At 41.9% G+C, this 27654-nt stretch overlaps 1 protein-coding gene across 1 annotated transcript in view; it reads left to right on the top strand.

Annotated features, from left to right (window-relative positions):
- Positions 1–27654, top strand: part of Cachd1 (cache domain containing 1) — a 217711-nt gene that overhangs the window by 180546 nt on the left and 9511 nt on the right. The window contains exons 13-26 of the mRNA XM_090334685.1: positions 1605–1773; positions 5940–6082; positions 6717–6898; positions 8547–8657; positions 13732–13854; positions 14931–15030; positions 15120–15236; positions 16676–16836; positions 17165–17251; positions 18600–18716; positions 20152–20303; positions 21903–22064; positions 24293–24370; positions 25423–25524. Of these exons, the coding sequence (XP_090190811.1) occupies positions 1605–1773; positions 5940–6082; positions 6717–6898; positions 8547–8657; positions 13732–13854; positions 14931–15030; positions 15120–15236; positions 16676–16836; positions 17165–17251; positions 18600–18716; positions 20152–20303; positions 21903–22064; positions 24293–24370; positions 25423–25524 (1804 nt within the window). The remainder of the gene's footprint in view (positions 1–1604; positions 1774–5939; positions 6083–6716; positions 6899–8546; positions 8658–13731; positions 13855–14930; positions 15031–15119; positions 15237–16675; positions 16837–17164; positions 17252–18599; positions 18717–20151; positions 20304–21902; positions 22065–24292; positions 24371–25422; positions 25525–27654) is intronic.

Below are 27654 nucleotides of genomic sequence, written 5' to 3'. Positions count from 1 at the left end.
CTAAGAATATGTTGGTAAAACACCTAAAATGCCTTACAGGGCTACTAGACCCAGTTATAAAATCCCATGATTCCTGTAGCCAAAGAAAACACCTGAATGACTGATGAGAAGAGAGGACACAATAAACATCATCTCAGAACACCCTGTCACATTCTCATTCAGGGAATCAAGGAAAGGGATTAAATTTGCTAATCTAATTGAATATCTTCACCAGCAGGACTTAAAAGCTATTCCAGAAAGATTTAAATTGCTTCTGTGTTTAAAGCTTCTGCAGCCATTCTCACAAGCCCTAACATGTAACGCTAACCTGACTCATTACAAATTTCTCCTCATCACTAAGCAATCATTTGGGATGTTTTATAAGGCACTTGACCATTAGTTTTGACTTAGCTTGTCCTCACCCTCTTTATTTACAATAAATCTTTTACATGTGTCTTTCCTAATATAATCGATATCCTGTTTAACGACAGACACAATCTGAGAAAACCAGGCTGTTTCATTGTTATGTTTGCTTCATCTTTGATTCTTTAGTAAACACAGCCTGGGCCAGAATGCCAGTAGCATTCATGCTTCTCATGAGTTTTTGTAATGATTTGATCAGCTCTGACCAAGAAAGTAGATGGTTTTCATTGGAACAGGATGAATAAAGTGGACTCTGCATTGACTGAACTAATCTCTCTTAAAGTGAAGATTCACAAGTGCCTTGAAAAATACTCTCAGAACACTTACTGTAAACCAACTGTACCTTTTGTCGTTGATGTTGTTGTTCTGGTTCTGGGACTTGGACTTGAATTCAGGGCCTGGGAGCTGTCCATTCACTTTTTTGTTTGGCTGGCACTCTACCACTGGAGCCACAGCTCCACTTCCAGCTTTTTAAAAGTTCTGTTTATTTATTTTTTGGTGGTGGTGGTTAATTGGAAGTAAGAGTCTCACAGACATTTCTGCCCGGGCTGGCTTCAAAACGTGATCCTCAGATCTCTGCCTCCTGAGTAGTTAGCATTGCTGGCAAAAGTACCAGTGCTTGTCAATTATGCATCTAATTACAATTAAAACCCAAATAGAAATAAGTGGGGGTTTTTTGCCAATCCTGGGGCTTGAACTCTGTGCCTAGGCACTTTTCTTGAGCTTTCCCAAAGCTAGCACTCTACCACTTGAGCCACAGCACTATTTCCAGCTTTTTCTGTGTATATGGTACCGAGGAATCAAACCCAGGGCTTCATGCATGCTAGGTAAGCACTCTACCATTAGGCCACACTCCAGCCCCTAAGTGTTACGTTATTATGCTCTTTAGCTTATATTCAAGAACTCAGACATGCAGAAAGGCCTAAGCTCCCATTTTTCAAAATATTCCTATCTTATCGTTTCATTTATCCCATAGTTTACTGTTATACAGAGGAAAGTCCCTCAACAAGAAAAGAAGCAGATGACACCTTGTATCCCTTGTCTTGATAGCTTTCATTCATTTATCAGATATATAATTAGCACCTTTCAGGTGAAGCTTGAAGGCACAGAAACAGCAGAAAATCACCTATATTATAACGGCCCTGTCTCTGTGGAACCTTCGTTTTCTATGTCAGTTCTTTACTGATTCTTTTTTCTCCCAGGTACAAGACACTTCCTTTATACTGTGTATTGTAGTAATACAACCCGAAATACCTGTCAAGCAGCTGAAGAACCTCAACACTGTGCCCAGCAGCAAGTTGCTGTACCACCGTCTGGATCTCCTTGGCCAGCCCAGTGCCTGCCTGCACTTCAAGCAACTGGCAACCCTAGGTAAAGTCATGCTCATGCCTTCTGCGTTTGAATCATGTCTCCTCTACTTACCACCTCCTGATGCCTACAGCAGCAGGTGGAGTGGATGTGTGAAGGGGTTGTTTGAGCTCTCAGAGTAAACCCATGTGGACAGATAGGGGGGGAAGGCAAGCTTTGATTTCAGGTGACATTCAAGCTACTGTTCCTCCAGGGGCTCTGAGTGCCACCACAGCAGAGTCTGTGTGGACACCCGGAACAGACTGTCTGTTTCTTGTGTCTCCGTCAGTCTCAGCTTTTGACAAATGCTGAGGAGCAAGGAAGCCCAAAACAGTTCGGAGATGAAGTCAGAAGTCGGACCTAGTGTTGTTCAAGCCTGCTATTCTGGGTAGTCAGGAGGTAGAGATAAGGAGATCACAGTTTGAGGCCAACCCTGGCAAAACAAAACAAATCTTCTCCAGACCCCGTCTCAACAAATGCCTGGCTGTGTTTGGTTTCCTCCTTTAAATTCTATTCTAGAAAATGCTTCCTCATTATAAAAGCAGAAGATCAAACCAGACTAAGTGACCTGTTCCATGACACATTACAGAATATCAACCATTTATAAACAGTCTAAAATATTACCTTAAAAAAAAGATTAAATGTTTTCCTTTGTTTTGACTAGGGATTGGGAGTTAGTAGTTGTTTGCTTTTATGCAAAAGAGAACATAATTTATCATATTCATAAAAAATTCTTTACTGTTAAACTAATGTGTTCATGACTTATTTAAGTTCTCTGACAGTCAGCTAAATAATACTGCTGGAGAAAATGAGATAGCTTCCTTAAAATTTAGGTACAAGTTTGATGCAAGTTTTCTTTATGAGAAAGAAGCTCAAGACTTAGATTTTTTTTTTCAATTTCCTTTAGATAATCTCTTATAGCTATTCTAACCAGTATATTAGTCCCTGGCTGAGCTTAGCATAGAGCACTTGAAATGGTTCAAGTCAATTAAGATGTGAGTTTGCCATTGCAAATAGTGCTTTTTTTGTTTTGGTTTTACTTCACTGGTGGTGTGGATTTTGAGGCAACATATTTAGTCTTTGTCAGCTCTTTGAGAAGGGTGCTAACTCAGTGGTAGAGCCTTGCCTAACCTGAATAAGACCTGGGTTCAATCCCAATCCCTCCCTGGAGGAGGAAGAAAAAGAATACCATCACAGAATAACATACTCTTTCTTGGTACAACAAAAGGAAAAAGAAATGGCATTTTTTAAGAGTGCATCATCTGAGGTTCTTTAATATGCATGTGTATACATAAGCGTGTATGTGTATAACTTCATATGTCTACCTCCTAGCCACAAAGCTTTGGATCCTGCATCTCAATTCTTTCTCTCCAATATGCTCTATCCATCTTACTGCACCAGCCTTTCCTGAAGTGCCAGTCTCTATCAGTAAAATGAATTACAAAATTCTACTTCCCAAGGCATTGCCACTTCCCTTCACTCTGGTCCTTCTGCAACCCACACGAGTGCACCGGGTGTATACCTTCTGATATTGCCATGTAATTATTAACATTTGTCTTTATTTTCCTCATTCCTAGGCTCTCTGACTGAATCCAAAACTGTTTGACTTTTTGATACATGCTTGCATGAAAGGACACATGAGTACATATGCATGTGAATCAACAGCATGCAGCAAGGCATCCTGGCCTCTGCTTTTCTTCTCTTGAGTTGTTATGATTAACAGAAGGATAATCTCCAAGATACCCTATGGAGATATAATGAAAATCAAATAAGAAATATCCGTTTGGGAAGCATCATTTTCTGAACATGGCAGACTAGATAATTCAGACCCATTCTGCTGAGAACCAGGAAATATCTCAGATAGGACCTAGTCTTAGAAAGCATTATCATAGCCATGAGGCATGAGTTGGCTGAAATCTAATAGAATTTAAAACACAGACAAGAGAGTCCTCACTGACCGCTATTTATACAGTGCACATATTGACTACTCTAAAAGGAACAGCTGAGAAATGGAACTATATTGTAGAGAACCTCTTAGCGCCCAGAAGAGGGGTAGAAATCAAAGCCAGTGTCCCAGAAGGTAGAGTCTATTATAATGGAGAAAAACACCTGTGGCCCCCAAGTCCCACATGTGTGCCCCCTTCAGAGTCCTAGAATGACAGATCAGACATTATCACTGAGAGGGAGAGGAAACGTCAAGCATTCGGTTTTGAAGTGGGGGAAATCATAGACTAGTCGAATTACACAGTGGCAATGTTGTGCTTGCACAGCATCCTGGCTCCTTATTGGAAATTGTTTCCCCCACCACTTCTGTTTCACCTTGCATAGTAGCTCATGACAGGATCAACAGCAATGCTCTGGAGGAGGAGCCCCCCCAACACTGTGGCCCTCGGGCTATTTCTGCAAATTATTTTGATTTTTTTGTTTGTTTGTCTTCCCATCGCTTGGTTGGAACCCAGGGCATGGAACATACTAGGCCAGTGCTTTACTACTGAGCTATATCCATTAACCATAACAAATTTGTTTTTAAATATAATGGCAAATCATTTTGTGGTGGTTCATGCCTATAATCCTAGATACTCAAGAGACTGAGATCTGAAGATCTTGGTTTGAATCCAACCACTACAGGAAAGTTCATGAGACTCTTATCTCCAACTAACTACCAACAAACTGCAAGTAGAGCTGCAGCTCCAGTGGTAGAGTGTTAGCCGTGATCAGCAAGCTGAGGCATTGCACCCAGGTCCTGAATCAAAACCCCAGGAATGCCCCCCCACCCCGCTCAAAAAAGCAACCATCAAGAGGAATTGTACTTGGAGGCCAGACAGTGCAAAAGTTTGTATGACTCATATCTCAATTAACTAGTAACGATGCTACACATGTATAATCCTAGCTATGTGGAAGGCATAAGGAGGAGGTTCATGGCATGAGATAAACCACTAGCACAAATATGAGCTCCTGTCTGGAAAATAACAAAGCGCATAGGTTTGGGGGTTTGGCCAAAGTGGTAGAGCTACCTATCTAGCAAGTTCAAAGCCCCAGTTTAAGTCCTTGTCCTGCATGTGCAGGTACACATGCTAACGTGTGCGCACGCGCACACACACACACCACACACACACACACACACACACACACACACACACACACACACACACACACACCAGGCTACAAGGAAATAAGCATGATATGCAAGAACAAACATTATATTCTAATTTATTACAAGAATTTTGGTGTCGAACTTTGTTACCTGGTATATTGTATATATGTTTATTTGAAATAGGAAAGGAAAGGAGGGAAAATAAGATGATTAGGGGGGAGGGAAATGGGGATAAGTACCTGAGAAGGGGTATCAATGTGTGAGAAGTAATCCACCTACTCCCTGGTGAATGTAACTGTAGCCCTTCTATACATTACCCCGACAATAAAAAAAATTAAATTTAAAAATTAAAAAAAGAATTTTGGCATCAAATATGCAGCTATGATATTCCTGTTAGGGGCAATAATTAAGTTGTACATCTACTGACTCTATTTCTTCAAGCTTTTTTTATGTCAAGTTAGGCTGCCACCATCTGTGAGAACACGTTTTTTAAATGAATTTCGCCTTGGCTTCAGCATTCCATCTTTCCTTCTTCTTAAGTAGGGGTTGATGAATGGTTGTAACTGTTGCTCACTGATAAGTACTTGTGTGTGTGTGTGTGTGTGTGTGTGTGTGTGTGTGTAGCACTATTTTTCTAAGTGATTCACATTCATGGACTCATCTTCTCTGCAGCTATTAATTCATTTCATTCTCCACATAACTCTAGCTTCTTTGCTATTACTTTCTCACTTGGCAGATGAGAAAAAAATGTGTGTGTTACAGTTTATCCATTCTCCCATAGCTGGGAAATGATGCAGCCTAGCTTCTCAATCCTTATAAATAAACATGGCTCTAAGATACTTCTAAATTTCCATATCCAGCCCCTGTACCTATTGGGGCAGATACCTGTGTGGCTTCACTCCTAGGACCATAAGCTCCCTGAAGGGAGTATATGTGGCCTTTTTTCCCTTTCTTCTGCTCCCAGTGTCAAGCTCTTTTGTTCCTTCTGTAAGCCACCGTGGCAAACAGATTGGCAGAGCCTGAGGGATGCTTTTGTTTGGCCTGAGAGGAAGAAGGCTCTGTGTTCACAGGCCTGCTTTGTTTGCTTCTCTTTCAGAAAATCCAACCGTCATGCTGTCTGCTGGCAGCTTTTCCTCCCCGTATGAGCACCTCAGCCAGCCAGAGACAAAGCGCATGGTAGAGCATTACACCGCCTATCTCAGTGACAACACCCGCCTCATTGCTAACCCAGGGCTCAAAGTGAGTACTGGCATGAAGCCCATCTCTCGTATCCCTCTCCACAAGCCCAAGAGGGAAAGTAGCCCTGAATCTTTGAGTTGCCAAGTCTAGCTCTGCATCTGGGGTCTCAGCTGGAGAGCAAGCGTGACAGGTAGTCAGGATGGGCTCCAGAGTGATTAAGAAGGCCGAAGGATTCACATATACTGAGCCTGTCCAAGGTGGAGTTAGGGGGTCAGGGGTGGAGGGGGTGGGAATAGTAAAAATTTCCCAGTCCAGTTCTTTTCCCAAGGGAAGTGAGAGTGCTCACTGCTGTCTGTTGAGATAGATATGACATTCAAGGAGCCTAGATGGGAGGGAAGGGACCTGTGTGCAGGTCTTTCAGGTGTGTCATTACTGGATTTTTTTCTTCCTCAACTCAGAAAGCCTGGCTAGGGTAAACAAAGTCGTATATGTACTGAGTATACTTCTGTAAGGTTTTGCATTCATCTACATCAGTTCTATCTATCTGCTATGCAAAGGTTTTTGGTTTTTGTTTTTTTAAGAAGTAATGGGGTTTGGCTTCTCTGTGTGGAGCTGGGGGAAGCCCTGCCAACAGCCCACACTCTTTTCATGTGAGTTTTAAAGGCACCCTGCTATGTCTTCCTTTGTTTCCCAGTTCTCGGTCAGAAATGAAGTAATGGCTACCAGCCACGTCACAGATGAATGGATGACCCAAATGGAAATGAGTAGCCTGAACACTTACATTGTCCGCCGTTACATAGCAACACCCAATGGTGTCCTCAGAATTTATCCTGGCTCCCTCATGGACAAAACGTTTGATCCCACTAGGAGACAGTGGTGAGTTGATGGGGGCCGGGGTGGAGGGGAGCCCCTCCATGATCAAAGGTCCTCTGCCCCACCAGTCCTGGAGTGGTATGATGACTCTAGACAATAATCAGGTCATCACTTGCATATGGGAGTGAAATTGATTTTGAATCATTTTCTTAAGGTAACATTGTTGAGAGCTCTGTGGAGTTTCTCTGCTATGGTGTTTCTGTCTCTTCACTGAAACATCTAGACTGAAATGCTTTACAATTGGTTCAGTTCCTAGTACCAGTTTGGTTCCTCCCTGATGTAGACAGACGTTGGTGTAGGTGGCTGGCTACTTTTTTTATACAACCATGATAATGACATGGAATTCCTGTAGCTCATGAATAACCTGTGGAAAACAAGTTTATGCAAATTCAGGAACATTCTTTTGTCCTGAGATCTATTTGTACTCAAGTTTTCAAAGCCAGTAGTAGCCAGGTAACGCAACAAGCCGGTAAATGACATTGGCATATGAACCAAATTTCTCATCCTGCACTGCATAACAACTGGTTCACTTTTGAGTTAGCCCTTCGTACTCATTCTCTCCTACCTTGAATAACCCTGGATGTGTTTTCATGTGCATTTCTTTCTATTTCATTCATCAATCCCTTTTTTATTAGCTGCTAGACTAAAACACTTCTATGACAGATCTTAGAGAAAAGTCCAAATGTGATCAAGAAACACAGGACACATAAATGACCATCTTAAATGGTCACAGAAATGGTAACCTCCTTACACAATGGCTTGAAATTAAAGAAGAAAATGAAGAAAAAAGTCAGCCAGGTTCTGGTGGCTCATGCCTATAATCCTAGCTACTCAGGAGGCTGAGATCTGAGGGCTGTGGTTCAAAGCCAGTCAGGACAGAAAAGTACTCATAAGACTTCTATCTCCAACTAGCCACCAGAAGTGGAGCTATGGCTCATACCTTGAGCTAAAACAGCTCAGGGATAGCACCCCGGCCCTCAGTTCACGCCCCCATTACTAACCAAAAAAAAAAAGAAGAAATAAGAAAAAGAAAAAACTCAGATAAAAGCTGAACATGGTTTTCATGCCTGTAATGCCAGTACTTAGGAGGATGAGGCAGGAAGATCTCAAGTTTGAGGCCAGTTTGGACTATGTAATGACACTTCATATTTAAAAAACAAGGAAAAAGAAAAACATTCAAAGGCTCAGATTAATACTGACCTCGTTTCTGTTTTAAGAAAGAGAATTTCAGAGTCTTTTAGCCTTTGTATTAATACATACATAAACTTCACAAATAAACTTTAAGAACCCCTACTGTGTACCAATTCAAGCCTATAATCCTAGCTACTCAGGGAGCTAACATCTAAGGATCAAGATTCGAAGTCAGCCAGCGTAAGAAAGTCTGTGGGACTCCTTATCTCCAAGTAACCACTAAAAAGCCGCATGGTTCAGGTGGCACACTGTTAGCCTTGAGTACAGAAACTCAGGAACAGTACCCAGGCTGCCCTCAGAACTGGCACAAAAACAACAACAAAAATCACTAAGATCCTTATGAACTTCCATGTTAATCCAAGCATGTGACATTTTTAGAGTTACAACTTCACTCTTCTTTGACATTGGCATGATAGTTGTTTGGACCTAAGATAACCTGTCTTTCTTTGGTGTCCATTAGGTATCTTCACGCAGTAGCTAACCCAGGCTTGATTTCTTTGACTGGTCCTTACCTAGATGTTGGAGGTGCTGGCTACGTTGTGACCATCAGTCATACAATTCATTCATCCAGGTAACATTTCAATTAGATTTCAGTTAATTTTTTTAGTATCATCAATGCTATTTTAGAGACCAAGTAAAATAGGAGACACCAAAAACTCATGGCATGAGCATGACCTTAGAAATGAGACAAGCTAGGATTTGAAGTCTTCACCACTGTGTTGCTTTGGTGACCTGAGCATTCCCCTGACACCTAGAAAATGAAGAGAATTCCTACTTCACAAGGTTATATGAGCTGAGTGAGTGAAAGTCTTGAGGCCCTGCTCTAGGCAGCAAGGGAGAAAAGGAAAGATGGTGGAGTCACTGGAGCAGTTTGTATAAGTTCCAGTTTTCAAATGATGAGACAAATATCAACAAAAAAGCTTTCATTACCAGAATTGTTTCAATGCAAAGGAGCATAATTAATAAGGAAAGAAATACCAAAAGATCATATCTATTACCACTTGTATTTGCATTTAACTCTTTAGAATTATATGAGTTTGGGGGTTAACTCTTTAGAATTATGAGTTTGGGGTTTTTTCATACATTCCGCTTTGGTGCCCTTGAAATTGTCCCTCAAAAAATGTGAAGATGTGAAAGGGTATCAATGTATGTGAATTAATGCACTTTCTATCTGGCAAATATCATGTAACCCTTTTACTAATTACAATAAAAAAAATAAAGAAAAAAAATTTGAAGATGTTGGGCCGGGAATTTAGCCTCGTGGTAGACTGCTTGCCTAGCATGCACGAAGACCCGGTTCAATTCCTTGATACCACATACATAGAAAAAAGCTGGAAGTGATGTTGAGGCTCAAGAGGTAGAGCTCTAGCCTTGAGAAAGAGCAAGGACAGTGCGCAGGCCCTGAGTTCAAGCCCAGACTGCCCCCCCCAAAAAAATGTGAAGATGCTTTTTGAAAATGAATTTTTCCAAAATGTTAAATGAGGTCAACATCACGATATATATAGCTTTGTATTTTCTGAAGCAATGTCAGGCTTCACTCATGAAGCTACACATGTTAGTGCAGGCATAGGTGGAAAGAAACGACACACACCTGTTTCATCCCACAAATCACTGTTTTTCCACTGCAACCAAGAAAGCTCATCTTTGACTGGTTCTGTGATGATGGCCTTGTAGAGGATAGATTTTCTTGCTTAGCTTGATGGCTTTTCATTTGTGCTCTTATGCCAAATGAGTGATAGTAGAATTTCTCTAACACAGGTCCATTGGGAAACAGTAGTGTAGAATTTTAATATGGTAGCCTGTGTTTCTATGGGACAGTGCCTGCCGCTTTGGCAGCCAGTCACATGTTCCTTCCCTTTGCAGGGCATATAGTATCTATCTCTTTCAGCTGCTCCCACAGTACAGCAGTTCACACACTAACAGGTAAACACTTATTTTAGAACAGATCTCTCAGTGCTTTCCATCTGTTGAGCATATATCTACAAGTACTGGGTGGTGAGACTTGTCACCCCTCCCCTAATCCTAACCAATGAAGGTACAGTAAATAAAGGCCTTGTCCTTGAGGATATCAATCTTCTTAAAATTCAGTATGTCCAAACTGAGCCCTAGCTATACCTGAAGCCTTCAGCTGTCCCACCCATCTCTCCCCCCCCAGCAGAAAGGTAAAAATAGAGGAAGATTATTATGCTTGTGCATATAGATATGCATGCTTTGATTGGGGTTTGAATGAATGGAAGAATTTTGATTTGTTTTATTTACAACTATTTACGTTGTCTTTCCAAATGAAGCCTGGAGGAAGTGGTATGAACTTTGAAGTTAGAAAATCCTGGGTTTGAATGGTCCTTTTGGTAATCTTTAGGTTGTATGTGACAGTGCAAATCCTAGACTCTGCCTACTAATTGACTCAGTGAATATGTATTCCACAAGATAAGCATATGCAATTTGCAGACTTCATCATTTGAATATTTTACTTTGGTTGGGCCGTGAATTTTTTACTTAACCTGCTGAGGTTACATTAACTGCTGTTCTGTTGCTCAGTGAGTGTCTGAGGCTGTGATGACTTAATGAGTTTTGTAAAGTTGTTTTTTTTTTTTTCAGGTGATTACACATGATCTTGGCCTCATATGTCAGTTTGAGAGCCCAACCCCCTTTCTAAGACGTGCATAGGGAAATATGCCATTTAGAGTTGTGTGACTATAAACAATCTTTTTGTCTTTGTTTCCACTCTTAAAGAGAATACTAGGGCATATTTTGAATGATTATTTTAAAAATTAAACTATGCCAGGTTCTAGTGGTTCAAACCTGTAATCCTGGCTACTTAGGAGGCTGAGATTTGAGGGCTGAGGTTAAAAGCCAGCCCAGGCAGAAAAGTCCATGAGATTCTTTTCTCCAATTAACATCCAAAAGTCTGGAAGTAAAGGTGTGGTTCAGGTGGTAGAGACCCAGCCTCAAATATAAAACCTAAGATAAAGGACAACTCATGTCCTGAGTTTAAGCCCCAGTACTGGGCACACACAAAGAATTAAGCCAAATTGTGAGGTTGAGGCGAGGGGAGGTGTTTATACACAGGAACACTCCCTGGTACATGGCAAGAGCCCAGAAATTGTTATGATTATTATTTTTCTGTTCCATGGCCTCTTTGAGCCTGAGTTGTAAAACAGAGATAGTGCCCATGTTGAACTGGAATGGTGAGAATTAGAGATAATTCATATAAAATGTGTGGCACTGCTATTGTTAAGACTCAAATAAATGGCAGCTGTTTTCACTCTAATACCATACATGGCACTTTAACAGATCAGAAGCAAGTGTGTAAGCTCTTCCTTGCACACGTCATGTAACATGTCGATTCACCCTTGGTTTTCAGGGCAAGAGTTTCCAAATGTAACATTCATTTGTCAGTGACTCTGAGTAGCTCAGCTGAAATTCTTCCATAAGCATTTTTAGTGGACTGAGAATCTTCTCATTCTTTGAGAATGGCAATGCTGCTTAAGGATGAAGTACAGGTGACCACATGTGCTTTGAACTGTGAGAATCTCAGAGAATCACTACAAACATCCTCATCTGTTGTGCTTAGAAATGTAGGTTTGCCTGGATTTTTCTATGAATCTTCTTATGAGTTGCTATGGTAACAGTATCTAAAATACAGATGAAATATAGATCTGGACCTCTGTGGTTAAGAGACATGCTGTCTCTTAAGCCGGTTGGTCATATGAAAGCAAATAGTAGTTTAAACAGGGAATATTTAGAAATAAAATCTTTGAAACTCTGAGGCAGCTATAGTATTTTGGAAAGAGACAATTGTGGGTACCTGTCTCTCTGCATTTGCCTCATGTAAACCTTGGAACCATTCTAAGCCTATTCATTCATGAAGTATGAGGTACAGCTCTTTCCTAGATTCTTCATAGGAAACCATGTAGTTTAAATTGGCTTAGAAACTCTTTGATTACCCTCAGATCTGCCCTACCTCTTAAGAGAATATTCTTTGTAATTGAATGTACTTGAATGTCCATGCCCGTATCCATTTGTTGCTCACTATGTAATGTTGACTAAATGCCTCATCTCTTAAGCATCAGTATTCTTAAATAGATAATGCCTCATAAGCTGATATGAAAAGGCTGAAAGTGTAGCTCAAATGGCATAACACATGTGTAGCAATCATGAAACCCTGAGTTCAAACCTCAATACTCCCCCCCCTCAAAAAGATACCATGAGAGATACTTTTTGTCATTTTCTTTAGGTATATTTTCTTTATAAAGAAAAAACAGTTGGGAGGGAGGGGGGAAGCAAATGGGGATAAAAACATAAGAAGGAGTATCAATGTCTAAGAAGTAATGCACCTACTATCTGGCGAATGTAACTGTAACCCCTCTATACATTACCTTGATAATAAAAAATAAAAAGAAAGAAAGAAAGAAAGGAAGAAAAGTCAGGGGGCTGGAATGTAGCCTAGTGGTAGAGTGCTCACCCAGCATGCACAAAGCCCTGGTTTCAATTCCTCAGTACCATATACTCAGAAAAAGCTGGAAGTAGTGCTGTGGCTTAAGTGGCAGAGAACTATCCTTGAGCAAAAAATATCTAAGGACAGTGCCCAGGTCCTGAGTTCAAGCCCCAGGACTGGGAAAAAAGAAAAATCAAGTAGGATGGGGATAAATGACAGTCTCTTAAAAGTTCCATGTTGAGCGAATCCTAAAAACCATCGGCCAAAAGAATACAGGAGCTTATAGTCCGGTAGTCCAGCCCATTCAGTAGTCACATGTATAACACGTTTTTAAAGTGTTCATTCTCAACCGAGGTATGAGAGCTTGATCTTAGTGTTTTGTTGTCTTCTTGGTAACGTCTCCTTATGAGGGATTTCTCTATATGTTAGGTGGCTTACTAATCACTGCAAACTCTATCTCATTTTATCTTCATAGCAGGTTTATAAAGTAGAAACTGTTATCTCCATTTTCCTATTAAATAACATCCACAAAGCTACATAAATAGGAGCCAGCAAGGCTATAATTTGATGAGATCTACTGAAATCTTAACAATTGTGATACCAGACATTCATTTTCATGAGTCCCTCCTCTAGAAGAGATAGCATTGCAAGATAGAGAGAACAATGTCTTGTGAGCCAGATAACACATTTTCTTGAATGCAAGCTATGCTTTGAGTAGAGACAACCTTAGTGCTATAGAAAGATTAGCCTGAACATTGTTCCTACTGAGTTTTGTGTGACCTAACACCAATAAGATGACCTTTGTGAGATCTCAGTCCTTATCTACAAATGAAGGAAATAATTAAGGGTTCCAATACTAAGGGTTTACTAGTGTAGCCATTGTATCCAGGCATTCAGCTTCCCACCCTCATACTCAAGTCTTTTTGCCAAAACTCCAGCTGCTCTCCAAACCTGTGTGGCATCAAGGGTGCTATTGCACTCCACAACTGTTCCTGTTCTAGACTGGTCTTTTGCAGCAAATTATACCTTAAAGCTTAATGTTTTCATTCATGAAATTTGCATAATACATGAAATGACATCTTTTTCAGACATAGGAAAGGGGCAGGGATAATGGGAACATATCTCTGAGACTATCCGATATCTCTGCTACTTGCTTTTATGTTAAATAAGCCATCTACTCCTTCCCATTGGTCTTTCCCACATACAGCACACAGCTGTCTTCCGGGCACACGGTGGCTGTGATGGGCATTGACTTCACACTTAGATACTTCTACAAGGTTCTCATGGACCTGTTACCAGTATGTAACCAAGACGGTGGCAACAAAATAAGGTAAGCTCTTTAGGGACACCATCTCCTGTGAACCACCGAAATCCAAAGTTGAGTGGCATTCATATAGTTATGGTCAGGAAGGAAAGCCTAGGGGTTCTCTTATAGAGGTTTTTGTTCTTTTTCTCATCTCTCCTTTTTCTGATGCATGCTGTTTATGATTTAGACAAATAGACGCAGCACATAACAAGAGGAATACATAATGCTCCAAAGCTCTTGTTTCCCTCAAAGTCAGTAATTAGAGGCTTCCCATATCTTTGGTACTAGAAAGACCAAAGGGTACTTTGGGGTAGTACTTTTGATGTTAACTTAGTCATTAAACCAGTCTTTGTGAAATTTTAGCTGCTTAGACTGCTCTTTTTTACATTTCCCCAGAAAGAGGCTCGTGGAACTAAAAGTCTTTGCCTTCTGAATTTCAAAAGAACATGTCTGATCAAAGCAAGGGCATTCCCTTGATTTAATGCAGGCTGCTTTAAAAAAAAAAAAAAGAGCTTTCCTAATTCAATCTCATGGTCCACGCTGCTGAATTTCCCATTGGTCTTTGATGAGGACATGCCAGATTGCTGGCTGAGATGACTAATGTACAGGAAAATAAAGCAGCAGATAGTCTTCATTAAAGCTGTTCTAGACTTACGCACTATTTCCATCAAGTATATGTTTCTATGTACCTCGAATATTCTATTTTGTGTATGTCTATCACAGAGAGAAGAAATTATATGGTTCCCTTAAGGTGGTCGCTATACAAATACTCAAGTCTGCTTCCTCCCAGAAATTAACACTCCATTTCTACATCTTTGCAAAAGATGTTTCAGGCCCTCATGCTTGAACTGAGTGGGTATATTCTGTCTGAACTATATCAGTGACCACATAGAAGTATGGCGATCTCTCCTTAACCTGCTTCCCACATAACTCATCACCTCAACAATAATGTCAGCCAGCCTTCCTTCATATGTTCTATGAGTATTTCTTACGAAGTTGAGATAAAGGCTATTTGTTTCAGCACTAGCTTGGTAAGTGCTCTTCTGAAAGGCCAGACGATCAGCTCAGGTGAATGAAGGTCATCACTTGTTTTGATATAGGTGCTTCATCATGGAGGACAGGGGTTACCTGGTGGCACACCCCACTCTCATTGACCCCAAAGGTCATGCACCGGTAGAACAGCAGCACATCACCCACAAGGTACTTGTTGCCAGACTCATGTACTTGGTCCCCATCTGCCTGAATGGCATTTCCTGACATGTGTCTTCTGTTCTCTTTGGCTATCTTAGGAGCCTCTGGTAGCAAATGATATCCTAAATCACCCCAACTTTGTGAAGAAGAACCTGTGCAATAGCTTCAGCGACCGGACAGTCCAGAGGTTTTATAAATTCAACACTAGCCTTGTGGTGAGTTATATTTTTCTTGCCATCAACAAATAGGACGTTTCCATTCCCATCGTGGACTCAGAAACAGAATAAAAAATGGTTACTGTCTTGAGTATTACTCTCCCAATATCCTTGCAGTATAATTGCAGAAGCATAGCAGCAACTGGATGCTAGTGTAGCTCCTAATTTGATGACGAGAGCATAGAAAAGGCCTGGAGTGGAGAAGGGATTGATTTTAAGTCTGGCAGTTGGTATTTTGTTTGGGGTTGGTATTTTGTTTGGGGTTTGTTTGTTTAAAGATTCTCCCAATCCATGCCTTTAAAATATCTGCTGAAGCCTATTCCCACACACTTGTACAAATATACCTGGTACCATGCACTTCTCTCTTCCTGTTGTCTTGAAATCACTCAACCTCCTTGAATTCCTCAGACCAATTTACATCATTCTAGTAAACGGGAGCTCTCTGGAAGTCATCTGAAAATAAGCTCTCTCTGTGACTTAGAAGACTGTATAATTTGAGGATTATTTGTAGGAAGTAAGTTTTAATTTAGATTAGGTGTTATGGAAATTATAACTGTATGACTGAAAATTAATTTTGCAAGTGTATGAGTTAAAATGAAAACCCTAAATTAAATTAGAAGTTGGTTGGAAGAACCAATTTTCCAGTACCAAAGAAGAGCTTAAAAATTGAATATAATAATAGCAGAGTGTAGTGGCTCGTGCCTATAATCCTTGCTATTTGAGGGGCAGAAATCGTGTTCCACTTCAAAGTTAGTCTAGGCAATAAAGTTCTTCAGATCACATCTCAACCAATAGAAAGCAGGATGCCATAGCACAACATGCCTGCAGCCCAGCTTTGTGGGAAGTCTAAAAGGTAAATCACAGTCCAGGCAAGCCCAGGTAAAACAGTAGATCCTATTCAAATAATAGGCAAAAGAGGCTGGTATAATGGCTCAAGTCAAGCAGCAAAGAGTACCTCCCTAGCAAGCTTCAGGCTCTTCGTTCAAATCCCAGTATCACCAAAAAGAAGACAAGTATGTAGTTATTGAATGATGTCTTCTAAGTAAGGGGTGTCATTACTATCCCCATTTAGACCTCAATTTAGAACAAACATGTTTTTTTACAAAGGCGATGTTTGAGAACCATTATAAGATCAGCTATAAGAATCTACATTTGTATAAGCATGAATAAAAGAGAATACATGTATGTACACAGCAGCTAAATGGGAATTATCTCCGATTGGTGGGATTATGAGTAATTCTTTCCCACATCTCTCTTTCAACGCTTATATTTAGTTTCTCTTGAGACCACATTTTGCCCACTTCTTTGACAATGACTATATACTACTTTTATAAGCAAAAAGAAAGTCTTATTTTATGGTATTTTCAGCAGATGGATGAGGGGACGTTTTCATCCAGGGAGGGCTGAGTTTGGCTCCTGACACCTTGGTTGTTCCGTAGGGGGATCTGACCAACCTCGTGCATGGCAGCCACTGTTCTAAATACAGACTGACGAGGATCCCGGGAACCAATGCCTTTGTTGGCATTGTCAATGAGACATGTGACTCCCTTGCCTTCTGCGCTTGTAGCATGGTGGACCGGCTCTGTCTCAACTGTCACCGGTAAACATGGGCTGGGTTATGCTCCAAGTTCACCATACTCTTTAATATTATAACTAATGCTGAGCATATTGAAGCTGTCCACAATGTGAGGAGGGGGGCAGGCAGTGTCCTGAGAAGAAGGGAAGTACAGGTTATAGAACCTCTCTGAGCTGAGTGCTTTGTATGTCTTTACCCACGGAGTAGTGGACTAAAGCCAGTTGTGTATTTAAATGTTTGGTGATAATGTCTGTTTTAACCATCATTTTGTAACTGCAAAGGATTTTAACTTCCCCAGTGTGTGTATCATATACTGTTGTTGGATTTAATGACTCTCTTTTTTGCTTTACAGAATGGAACAAAATGAGTGTGAATGTCCTTGTGAATGCCCCCTAGAGGTCAATGAATGCACTGGCAACCTCACCAATGCAGAAAACAGGTAAGTGTGTGTGTGTGTGTGTGTGTGTGTGTGTGTGTGTGCACGAGAAGATACATATGCATTTATGTATATTTGATCTCTATATACATAAATATATAGAAAGTACTATAAGGCTTCCTGTAAATTTATTTGGGGTTTATATTTGCAAAGATGATTCATTCTTTTTTTTTTTTTTTTTTTTTTTTGCTAGTCCTGGGCTTGAGCTCAGGGCCCAAGCACTGCACTTGGACTTTCTCAAGTCTAGAGCTCTAACACTTGAGCCTCAGTACCACTTCCAGCCTTTTTCTATGTATGTGGTACCGAGGAATTGAACCCGGGTCTTCGTGCATGCTAGGCAAGCACTCTGCCACTAGGCCAAACTCTCAGCCAAGATGATTCATTCTAATGATGAACCTAGTCAGTGAGGTAGATTTCAAATGATGCCTATTTTGCAGTTAAATTTAAATGCTTATAAAATGTCAAGAATGTAGATGCTATGTAAAAAATTAAAATTATAGCACTTACTAAATACCTATTATGTGTCAGGTGCTTTATGCATACTGAATCACTTAGCTTTTAATTAACCTTAGATAGATAGATAGATAGATAGATAGATGATAATTGTTACACATGTACTCATAGATGATATAGTGTTCTCTTTCTCTCCCCTCTCTCTCTCTTTCTCTCTCTCTCTCCATTTACCAGTCTTGGACCTTGAACTCAGGGCCTGAGTACTGTCCTTGAGCTTTCCTCAAGGCTAGCACTCTACCACTTGAGCCACAACACCACTTCTAGCTTTTTCTACTTATGTGGTACCTAGGAATCAAACCAAGGGCTTCACGCATGCATTCTACCACTAGGCCATGCTCCCAGCCCTATAGTGTCATTTATTTATATTACTTACCAGCAAACTCTAAGACCAGTTATTGGCTAATCCCTCCCCTAGAGCTCCAAACCGTGTTTTATAAGTATGCATACCAATGCAGTATATGATTGTTTAGACAGGGAAAAATATCTCAACAAGTTCTCATTAATCAGCTAACACTGGTTACCTTGGAAAAGCAGGATAGAGACTCTGAGCAAGGGCGGCCACACTCGGTCCTGATTTTATGCAATCCTGCTGTGTTGAATATTAATGATTTCATACATATATGTATGTCACAGATATATGTACATATATTATTTCTGGTGTACATATATATAAACAAATTGGAGCTCAGAATAATAAGGTAATTGATCCAAGGTTTTCACGAATGCCAAAGCCAGGACTACAACTCAGATGTGTCTGACCCTATCAATGATCAGGGGCAAAATGAGCTCAAAAAGTAGAGCGTGTGGATCCTGACCTTAAAACTTATTTCCTGCACAGAAACCCAAGCTGCGAGGTACACCAAGAGCCCGTAACATACACAGCCATTGACCCCGGCCTGCAGGGTACTCTGCACCAGTGCGTCAACAGCAGGTGCAGCCAGAGGATCGAGAGTGGGTAAGCATACATGGCTGGCAGCATCGTCCAGCCTTTCCCTGCCGTATTTATACTCCGATTACAGGGGCTGTAAAAAGAGCTCTGACACAAATTTCCATAAGCTTTTTATCCACCAAATTAGATGTTCAGTTCCCACTTTTACACTTACTTGGCATTTGTACAATAGGCTAAAGGCCTCATCTGTGGTGGGAAAGTGTTTCTTGAAATAAATGAGGGGAGACAGGGGATAAAGAAGCAAGCCAAAGGAACAGGATCACCTGGGCCCAGAAAGAGAAGCCAGCTGTCAAGGCCCCTGTGAGACTTTGAAACTTATTCATTTTCCTCTCTTAGAAAGTATATTACTTTTGGGGAGATTTTTTTAAATTTATTCATTCATGTATTATTTTTCTCAGCATTACTTGTTCATACTTCCTGGGGTCAACAGCTGAGCCACTGTAACGGCACTTTTTGAATTGATTATTTTAGAGATAGGGTCTTACTTTTTGCCCAGGCTGGTTTGGATCAAAGCATTCCTATTTACACTTCCTGTGTAATTAGCAGGTAGAGACAGGGTATCACAAACTTTTTGACAAGGCAGATCTCCTACCACAATCCTCCTAATCTCAGCCTCCCAAATTGCCTGGACATAGGTATGTTCCATCATACCTGTCTAAATGTCTCTTTTGAAAACAAAAATCTGCATGTCTTCTAACGTCTCCATTTTTTTTGCAAGGATGCTTTATAGACTGGACATCATGGAGCAGTGGCTATGGTAGACCAAACAGGATAGGAAGAACAAGTAGTTCATGGCTGGTGGTTCCAATTTGATAAAGCAGAACAAGGACCTAGAAAGAACAACTAGCTATCCTTTTGTTGTTTCCTTCAGCAGAGGAAGTGTCTACCACTGCATTGATTAATTTGGAATGTTATATGGCAATCTACACCAATTAAGTTTGAGAAACACTCACAGTGATGTATTCTCTTACGAGTCATTATGCACCAAATATATTAAAGGCTGGAAGAAATTGCCTGTTAGGAAATCTATTTTAAGTGGCCTAGTAATTCCTAAATGTGTTTGACTCTTTGCTTTTCATTTAAATGATGACCACATGTGGGAGATGTGGGACTAAAAGAATCTTAAGAAACATGGGGGGCCATTTCCATTTTCTTTTACTTGTAGGATGATTTTGAATAATCCTGTAGTAATCCATGATGTGTGGGTGTCCTGATTTTAATTCACAGAGCAGTGGTATGTAGTTTGCATGTGGTTGAAAGGCATAAACCAGCTCTCCCTGGGCAGATTATTGCTAGTATTGTTTTGTAAGGAAAGACAATGGCAAGGTAATATTCACAGTACTAGTAAGTCATGGAGCCCAGAGCACTGTGTGTGGCTCTGGCTGTATGCTCCCCGCCCCACTCTTGTGCTTTCTGTAGCACAGAGCCTTGTCTCTGGCAGGGACTGCTTCGGTGTGCTAGACTGTGAGTGGTGTATGGTGGACAGCGATGGAAAGACTCACTTGGACAAATCTTACTGTGCACCCCAGAAGGAATGCTTCGGGGGGATTGTGGGAGCCAAAAGTCCCTACGTTGATGACATGGGAGCCATAGGTATGTATATTGGGAACCTCAAGCCATTAGATTTTTAGATTCCATTTTCCTGCCTATGTCCTGAAACGAAGTGCTTTAAATAGGAATCCTTGGCCCAACTTTTCCTGATTCCTCTGACAGTAGTCTTTAGTTACAAAACCAAGGCAGATAATTACCTTCAGAGTTGGCTCGATATTCTGTGCAGAGACAGCGAAGCAGCCAGCTCGCCCTGCCAAATTTTGCAAGCCTGGAATTCATTCCCATAAAGCTTGCTCTGAGAAACACAGGCCTGATTTCTGCGTGGCTGAACTCGGGCGTGTGTTTGAATGCACATCGCAGCTGTCAGAAACTCACAGCCAGTAGTGTGCATAGCCCTCACAGCTTGTCTCTTCCCAGCCTTCCTTCTTTTCTCACTCCTTGTAATCTTCACAGGGCAGGAGTCTTACAGCTCCAGGTCAGGATTTAGGGGCTCAAGGTCAGAAGACACCAGAACAATCCAGTGGTACCCCATAGTGGGGGGAGGGGCGGGAACACCAAATGGAGCACAATCCCTGGGATCCAGCCCCAGAGCTGCAGAATACTGCCAAGGAGACTGCTTTTATAGAATTAACCCCAAATTCTCATTCTTAGCTGTCAGGTGAACCAAATATTTGAAGCTTTAGTTACTACAGAGGCCTTTTAGTTTAGGATTGGGGTTAAATCCACACCAAGTCATCCTGAGTTAAAAATAATAATAATGAGTGGCAGTGCATTTGCTATACCTAGCCCATCAAATGTTATCAGCAAGATAGTTCACAGCAGCGTGCTGGAAACTTACCCTTGTGATCTTGTGACTAGAAGAACTATAGCTCACCACTGCCACTGCCCTGTGTCAGGAAAGGGGATCCTCGTGTCACCGGCCTAGAAAAAGACCCAGATTCCAAAGTTAATGCACAGTTTCTACAAAATTAATTCACTTTTCTATCATCATAGTGTTAAGGAAAATAACTCACATCATCAAATTAAGGATTATCAGACCTTGGATGTGTGTGTGTGTGTGTGTGTGTGTGTGTATGCGCGTGTGTGTGTGCTGGTATTGGGACTTATTTATGAACTTATTCTATGCACACCTGTGCTTCCTAGTGGGAAGAACAGAGTAGATGCCTTAGAAGGAGCCCGAACTCTGAAATTCCATCTATTTAACACATATTTATTACTTACTATCATCGTTATCATCATCATTATTATGATTCCTCATGTCCCTTATTTCAGTGGGTGAGTCAAAAGACATCCCCCCAAACACACACCCTCCAGATAGGCCAGAGTGTCCTGGCCTCTGTGCCATGTGATATTTCCTCTCATCTAGGAGTAAGCAAGCACTCTTGCTCTGGAGCTGTGTGTACAGCAGTTTCCACCTGCTTACTTGCAGCAGGTCTTGCCCTGTGTGTTCTTGGTCTGTTCTAGCAACTAATATTTGAGAACTTGGGATTAGGTCTTGGCTCCCACTTTCTGGTGGGTGTTGCTTGGAAAACTTAGGGCATATCACAGCCATTCACCAATACCTCTGCCCTTCCCATCTCACCACCCGCCTTCCACCACTGGTGGGGAGTCTGATCAGAAACATCTGCTGGCTTACTGCAGGTGATGAGGTGATCACCTTAAATATGATCAAGAGTGCCCCCGTGGGACCTGTGGCCGGTGGGATTATGGGCTGCATCATGGTGCTGGTGCTGGCGGTCTACGCCTACCGCCACCAGATTCATCGCCGAAGTCACCAACATATGTCTCCTCTTGCTGCCCAAGGTGAGTCCAGAGGGAATCCCAGAGCCTCCTGCCGTGTGGTCCAAGGCTAGAAGGACAGTGGTCAGTTGTTTAAGCCTCGAGGAAGTTAGAACAGTGCTACGTCTCCAGCTTCATTGAAGTCATTCTAGCCATTTCAAAAATTGAGTGCCTAAACCCTGCTAGTCCCCGAGAATTCCCTTCTCTTCTTGCTTACACTAGCTTGTCATGGTTGGCCATGGGTATGCTAGTGAGAGAAACCGGGTGCGGGGTAGAAAACTGCTGCTCTTTCAGGTCTGAAAAAATGAGTGAATCTAATACTCCAGATCATTATCGTCACGATCACAAACAAGTCCAAGTCCATTTCATTACAACTGCGTGTGTGTGTGTGTGTGTGTGTGTGTGTGTGTGTGTACGTACATTTGAAGAGTCACATCTCTTGTATCCCTTGCAGTAGAGGCTTGAACTCAGGGCTTTGGACTTTCCAGGAAGGTACTATGTTGCTGAGCTAGCTATGCCTACAGCACTTTTCTGCAGTGGTAACTTTGTAAAATAGGGACTCATGTTTTTCCTGGGCACTCGAGATAGGCTCTGGTCCCCCCGATTTCTGCTCCCCACAGTAGCTAGGATGACATGTGCACATCTCCATGCCTGTCTTCTGCCTTTGAGATAGAGTCTCACAAACTCTCCTGTCTGCCCTGGCCTGGAATTGTGACCTTCCTTCATCGCAACCTCTCATATCACTGGGATGGCAAATACATGTACATGTCACTATACCCAACTATTGGTTGAAAGGGGGTCTAGTCTGTTTGCTTGGAATGGCCTCAGCCTGCCATCCTACCAATCTCCGCATCCCATATAGGATTACAGTTGTGCACCATTAGTGTCTGGAAAACAATCATATATCTGAAAACAGCCATTAAAGCCAAGTATAAGAGAACTCATCTGTAAACATGACTTTCATACCAGGAGTTTATAGTCTGTTGTCTATACTTTGTGTGTGTGTGTGTGTGTGTGTGTGTGTGTGTGTGTCTGTCTGTCTGTCTGTCTGCCTGTCTGTCTGTCTATAACTTTGTCTGTGTTTATATGTGTGTGGTCTATCTGCACTAAGGCTGAACTTAGGGCCTGAGTGCCATCCCTTTGGTTGTGTGTGTGTATGTGCGCGTGCGCGCGCCCGCTCTACCACTTAAGCCACAGACCAACTTCTGGCTTTTTGGTGGTTAATTGGAGATAAGAATCTTATGGTCTTTCCTGCACAGGCTGGCTTTGAATCACAACCCTCACAACCCTCAGATCTCAGCCTCCTCACTGAGATTACAGGTGTGAAGAAGCTAGCTTATTCATACTTACTGAAAGGAACAAGAGCATTCAATGTCATTCCCCCCAATACCACTTTATGAACCTGACCTTTATGAAAATGCTTTAGCCTTCTCCCTGGCCACTTACCTCATCCTCGCTGCAGTAATAACAGGTTGATGTTGGACTGTTTGATGACCACCTGGAAAAAGTTGCCTGAGTTCACCCCAGGAATGGTGGCAGAGCCTGCTTTTGCTGGGATTTGGCTCAGCAAAGCTGGCCAGCATCTAGTGTTGGCTTCAGCTTGACCTTGCACAGGTTTTGTTCGAACCATTAAGTCAGCAGTCAGCCATGATTTAGACACTTTTCCTCCCATCTCAGGGGCTTTAGCAGAGATTAATCATCATTTGGCTCCATCAACTTTTCTCCTTTTGGTCCCTGTTTCCTCTTCCTTTTAAAAGGGTAATGGGGGGCAGGGAGCAGGAATTTGGCTTAGTGGTAGAGTGCTTGCCTAGCATGCATGAAGACCCGAGTTCAGTTCTTCAGTACCACATACACAGAAGAAAAAAAAAAAAGCTGGAAGTGGTGCTGAGGCTCAAGTGGTAGAGCTCTAGCCTTGAGAAAGTCCAAGGACAGTGCTCAGGCCCTGAATTCAAGCCCAGGACTGGAAAAAAACAAAACAAAAAAGTGATGGACAGGAGACATTAGTTCATTCTCTTCCAAGATGAGATTCGCTTTCTTCCTGTTGGTTTTGTTTTACCTGTGTCTATGCGAGGGATTGAACCCAGTCCATGCTAGGCAAGCATCTTCTACAGAGCCAACTCCTAAACTGCATCCCAGATAGACCCTGGACGGAATGCTGTCACCAGCCATCGCGTGATTACTCAGCAGGGTATTAAAGCGGGTGCTTTTGTTTGATTAAATAGTCATGTTTCTCTCTTTTTAATGATGGGTAGAAATGTCAGTGCGTATGTCCAACCTGGAGAATGACAGAGATGAAAGAGACGAGGACAGCCACGAAGACAGGGGCATCAGTGAGTATCCAGCTGCCTTGTGTAGCCGCTGTCAGCAGGAGGCAAATCCAGAATAAATATTCCTTCTCATGTCCTTTTGGCTTATATTAAAATTTAAGGAGCTTTGACACTCGGCCGGGTTTCCCACCCCCCTTTCTATCCGGCTCTCCCTTTTTTGCTGGGAATAAGTGAAGGTCTTTGCTTTGTTTTGGAAAATCAAGTAGCCTAAAGAGGCTTGGTTATGCTTTCCTTTCATTCTTTCCCTCATGAACTTTCTAACATAGGGTTTTTAAAAGAGAAAGTTTCTAGGATGCATTTATTTATCCCTTAGCTAGTATGTACAATGTGTGTGTGCGGGGGGAGCATTTTCTTTATCCAAACAGCAGCCTATTGAAGTTAAGGTGCTCTGACCTTCAGCTTCCTGGGAACTGAAGTTGTGGGAAGAAGAACCTCTCCCTGCATTCAGCTCTTTCTCCCCTCCCATCTCCTCTCCTCTCTCCCTCTCCTCCTAAGATTTTGTTTTGTTTACTGCTGTGTTTGGTGTTGGTATTGGGGCCTGAACTCGAAGCATACATATTGTCCCCTAGCTTTTTCACTCAGGGATGGCACTCTACCACTTGCGCCACAGCTCTACTGCCAGCTTTTTACTGATTAATTGGAAAATAAGAAGAAACTTTCCTGCTCATGCTGGCTTCAAACTGACCCTCAGAACCCAGCCTCCTGGATAGCGAGGATTACACTTGTGAACCACCAGTGCCCAACTCTTTTAAAAGTTAGCCAGGCACCAGTAGTTCATACCTGTAATTCTAGCTACTTAGAAAACTCTTATCTCTCATGAACTACCAAAAAGCTAGAAGCAGAGTTGTAGCTTAAGTGATAGAGCACTGTCCTTGAGTAAAAGAAGCTCAGGGATAAGACCCAGGCTCTGAGTTCAAGCCCCAGGACCAAAACAAATATTACTTAGTCTCGGTGTCAGAGTACTGTGTGTGAGAAAGCATATACTCAGCACAAGGGAACTGGAACACAAAGGTGCTGACCTAAGAGTGGTACAAACTGTCTTTGTCTTCCCGCAGTCAGCAACACCCGGTTCATAGCTGCAGTCATTGAACGGCACGCACACAGCCCAGAACGGAGGCGGCGCTACTGGGGCCGGTCAGGAACCGAAAGTGATCATGGTAAGATCTGGCTTCCTGTGAGATGACGCGCACTCACACATTTGCCTCTCTTCCTGCTCGCTCGGCTGTTCTGTGCTTGATCACTTTGTTGGGTTAGTTTTCCTAATTTCATAGCTACATTAAGGTGGTAGACAGGGGAGCTACCATTTCTACCGAGTCAGGTAGCGAGAGTACGTTTCTTCTTTTGGACAATGTCATCCCTTCTTTTGCTTTCCATTAGCTTCCCCCTCCCATGTCTGCTCACAGATGCAGAGGTTGTTTCCCACATCGTGTATACTGAATAGCATGGTTGCGTTTTTCACCTTTCCTCCATTCCCTTATTGCATCCCTCCTTCTAACGCACACTACAAAACAAACAAAAACACCACCACCAACAAAAACATGTTTCCATTTCCCCGAGTTCATTTTAATAAATAGTATTTTGAATGTTCACAGAAGTTACACTGTGTTCCTCTCTTAAAAGTATCTTCCTTTAATCTGATTGTCTGTAAATGCCTAGAGTCGTGACTATCACGTCCAGTTAGATTTTAGATCTCACTTGCAAATACGAGAGAAAAAATGAACTGTTGGTCTTCTGAGCTTGGCTTATCTCACTAGAACAAACTTGATGGTTTGTTCTAGGTCCATTCATTCCCTGCAAATGACATAATCTTATCCTTTCTAATGAACGTATAAAATTCCATTGTGTGTGTGTGTGTGTGTGTGTGTGTGTTTATCACACTTTATTACTTTATTCCCTGTTGTAGGGCATCTGGGCTGTTGTTACAACTTGGCTATTGTGAATAGTGCAGCAGTAAACATGGATGTGCAAGTGTCTTTACCGTATTCTCATAGTTTGGGTTTTTGTGGTACTAGGGTTTGAATTCACTCAGAGCCTTGTTCTTTTTTTTTTAATTTTTCATTAATTTTTATTGTAATTAATAGAAGGGCTACATTACATTCACCAGATGGAAGGTGCATTACTTCACATACATTGATACCCTTTCTCATGTCTTGGTCCCCATTTCCTTCCCCCCCACCCCCACCCTCATCTTGTTTCCCCCCCCTTTCCTATCCAATTTCAAATAACCAAATATACATATATCCAATATATCAGATAACAAAGTGAGATACTGTAACAGTATGAGATAACCAAGGGACAGCAAAAGAGATGAGAGATAACATAGTGCATTAAGGACAACAATCACTCATTATATGCAAAGCCTTGTTCTTGCTAGCTTGGCACTCCACCATTTGAGACAGACCCACAGCTCAGTTGCTTTGGTGATTTCTTAAAGTCATGAATATTTTTGCCCAGGGCCGGACTCAAACCATGGTATGTCTTCCTGTGCCACCCACCTTGCTGAAATCAGAGCTTCGAAGCACTGCAGCCAGCTTGTTTGTTGATATAAAATCTCAGCTTCTTGCCCATGCTGACCTTGACACTCTATCCTCTCAGTCTCTGCTGTAGCTGGGATTCCAGCCTTGAACCACTGAGCCCAATCAAATCATTACTTATTTTGACCTAATCTCCATGTTTCCAGGTGTGAACCAGGTTGCCTCTGGCTACCCAGCTTGCTTCCAAGTTTCTCTCCATAAACAGATTATTCATTTAGTCAGTATGGAACCTGCTCACGCCTCCATTTGGTCCTCAGTACAATAGATAGGCATTTCCTTAGGGAATTAAGGATTTCCTACCCATGTACCCCTGGGGCTTGACTAGAGTCCAGCCTTCCTGAAAAGTACCCCACCCTGCCGTCTGGCCTTGTTTGGGATGCTCTGAGAAGTCTTTGCCAAAGAAACATTTTATATTGAACCTTGATGATGGAAAGTTAGGATCCCAGACTTGAAATGTCCAATTATCAGTGACATAAAGTCCCATGCAACCAACACTGGCGACGTCAAAGCTGGAGTGGGCACCAAGAAGCATGTGAAGGGAGCCATGACATGAGAATTCTCCGTGTTCTCCTGAAGAGACACCTGCCCCTATGGCAGGTGTCACAAAGAACAGCAGGTTCTCTGAAAGCATTGCTGCCATGGTAACACGGGAAGTTCGTGAGATTCCTTCAGGCAGCCAGTGCAGCTTGGCTGCCGGGGCTTCAGATTCCCTTGGGAAAATGGGAAAAGCTGACGCAGTGTCCGTGTAAGACT

Source organism: Megascapheus bottae, chromosome 6 (genome assembly GCF_031878675.1).
Source record: "Megascapheus bottae isolate mThoBot1 chromosome 6, mThoBot2.hap1, whole genome shotgun sequence".
In the NCBI taxonomy this organism is placed as follows: Eukaryota; Metazoa; Chordata; class Mammalia; order Rodentia; family Geomyidae; genus Megascapheus; species Megascapheus bottae.
Note: the sequence above shows the minus strand (reverse complement) of the source record. Positions and strands in the feature narration are given on the sequence as shown.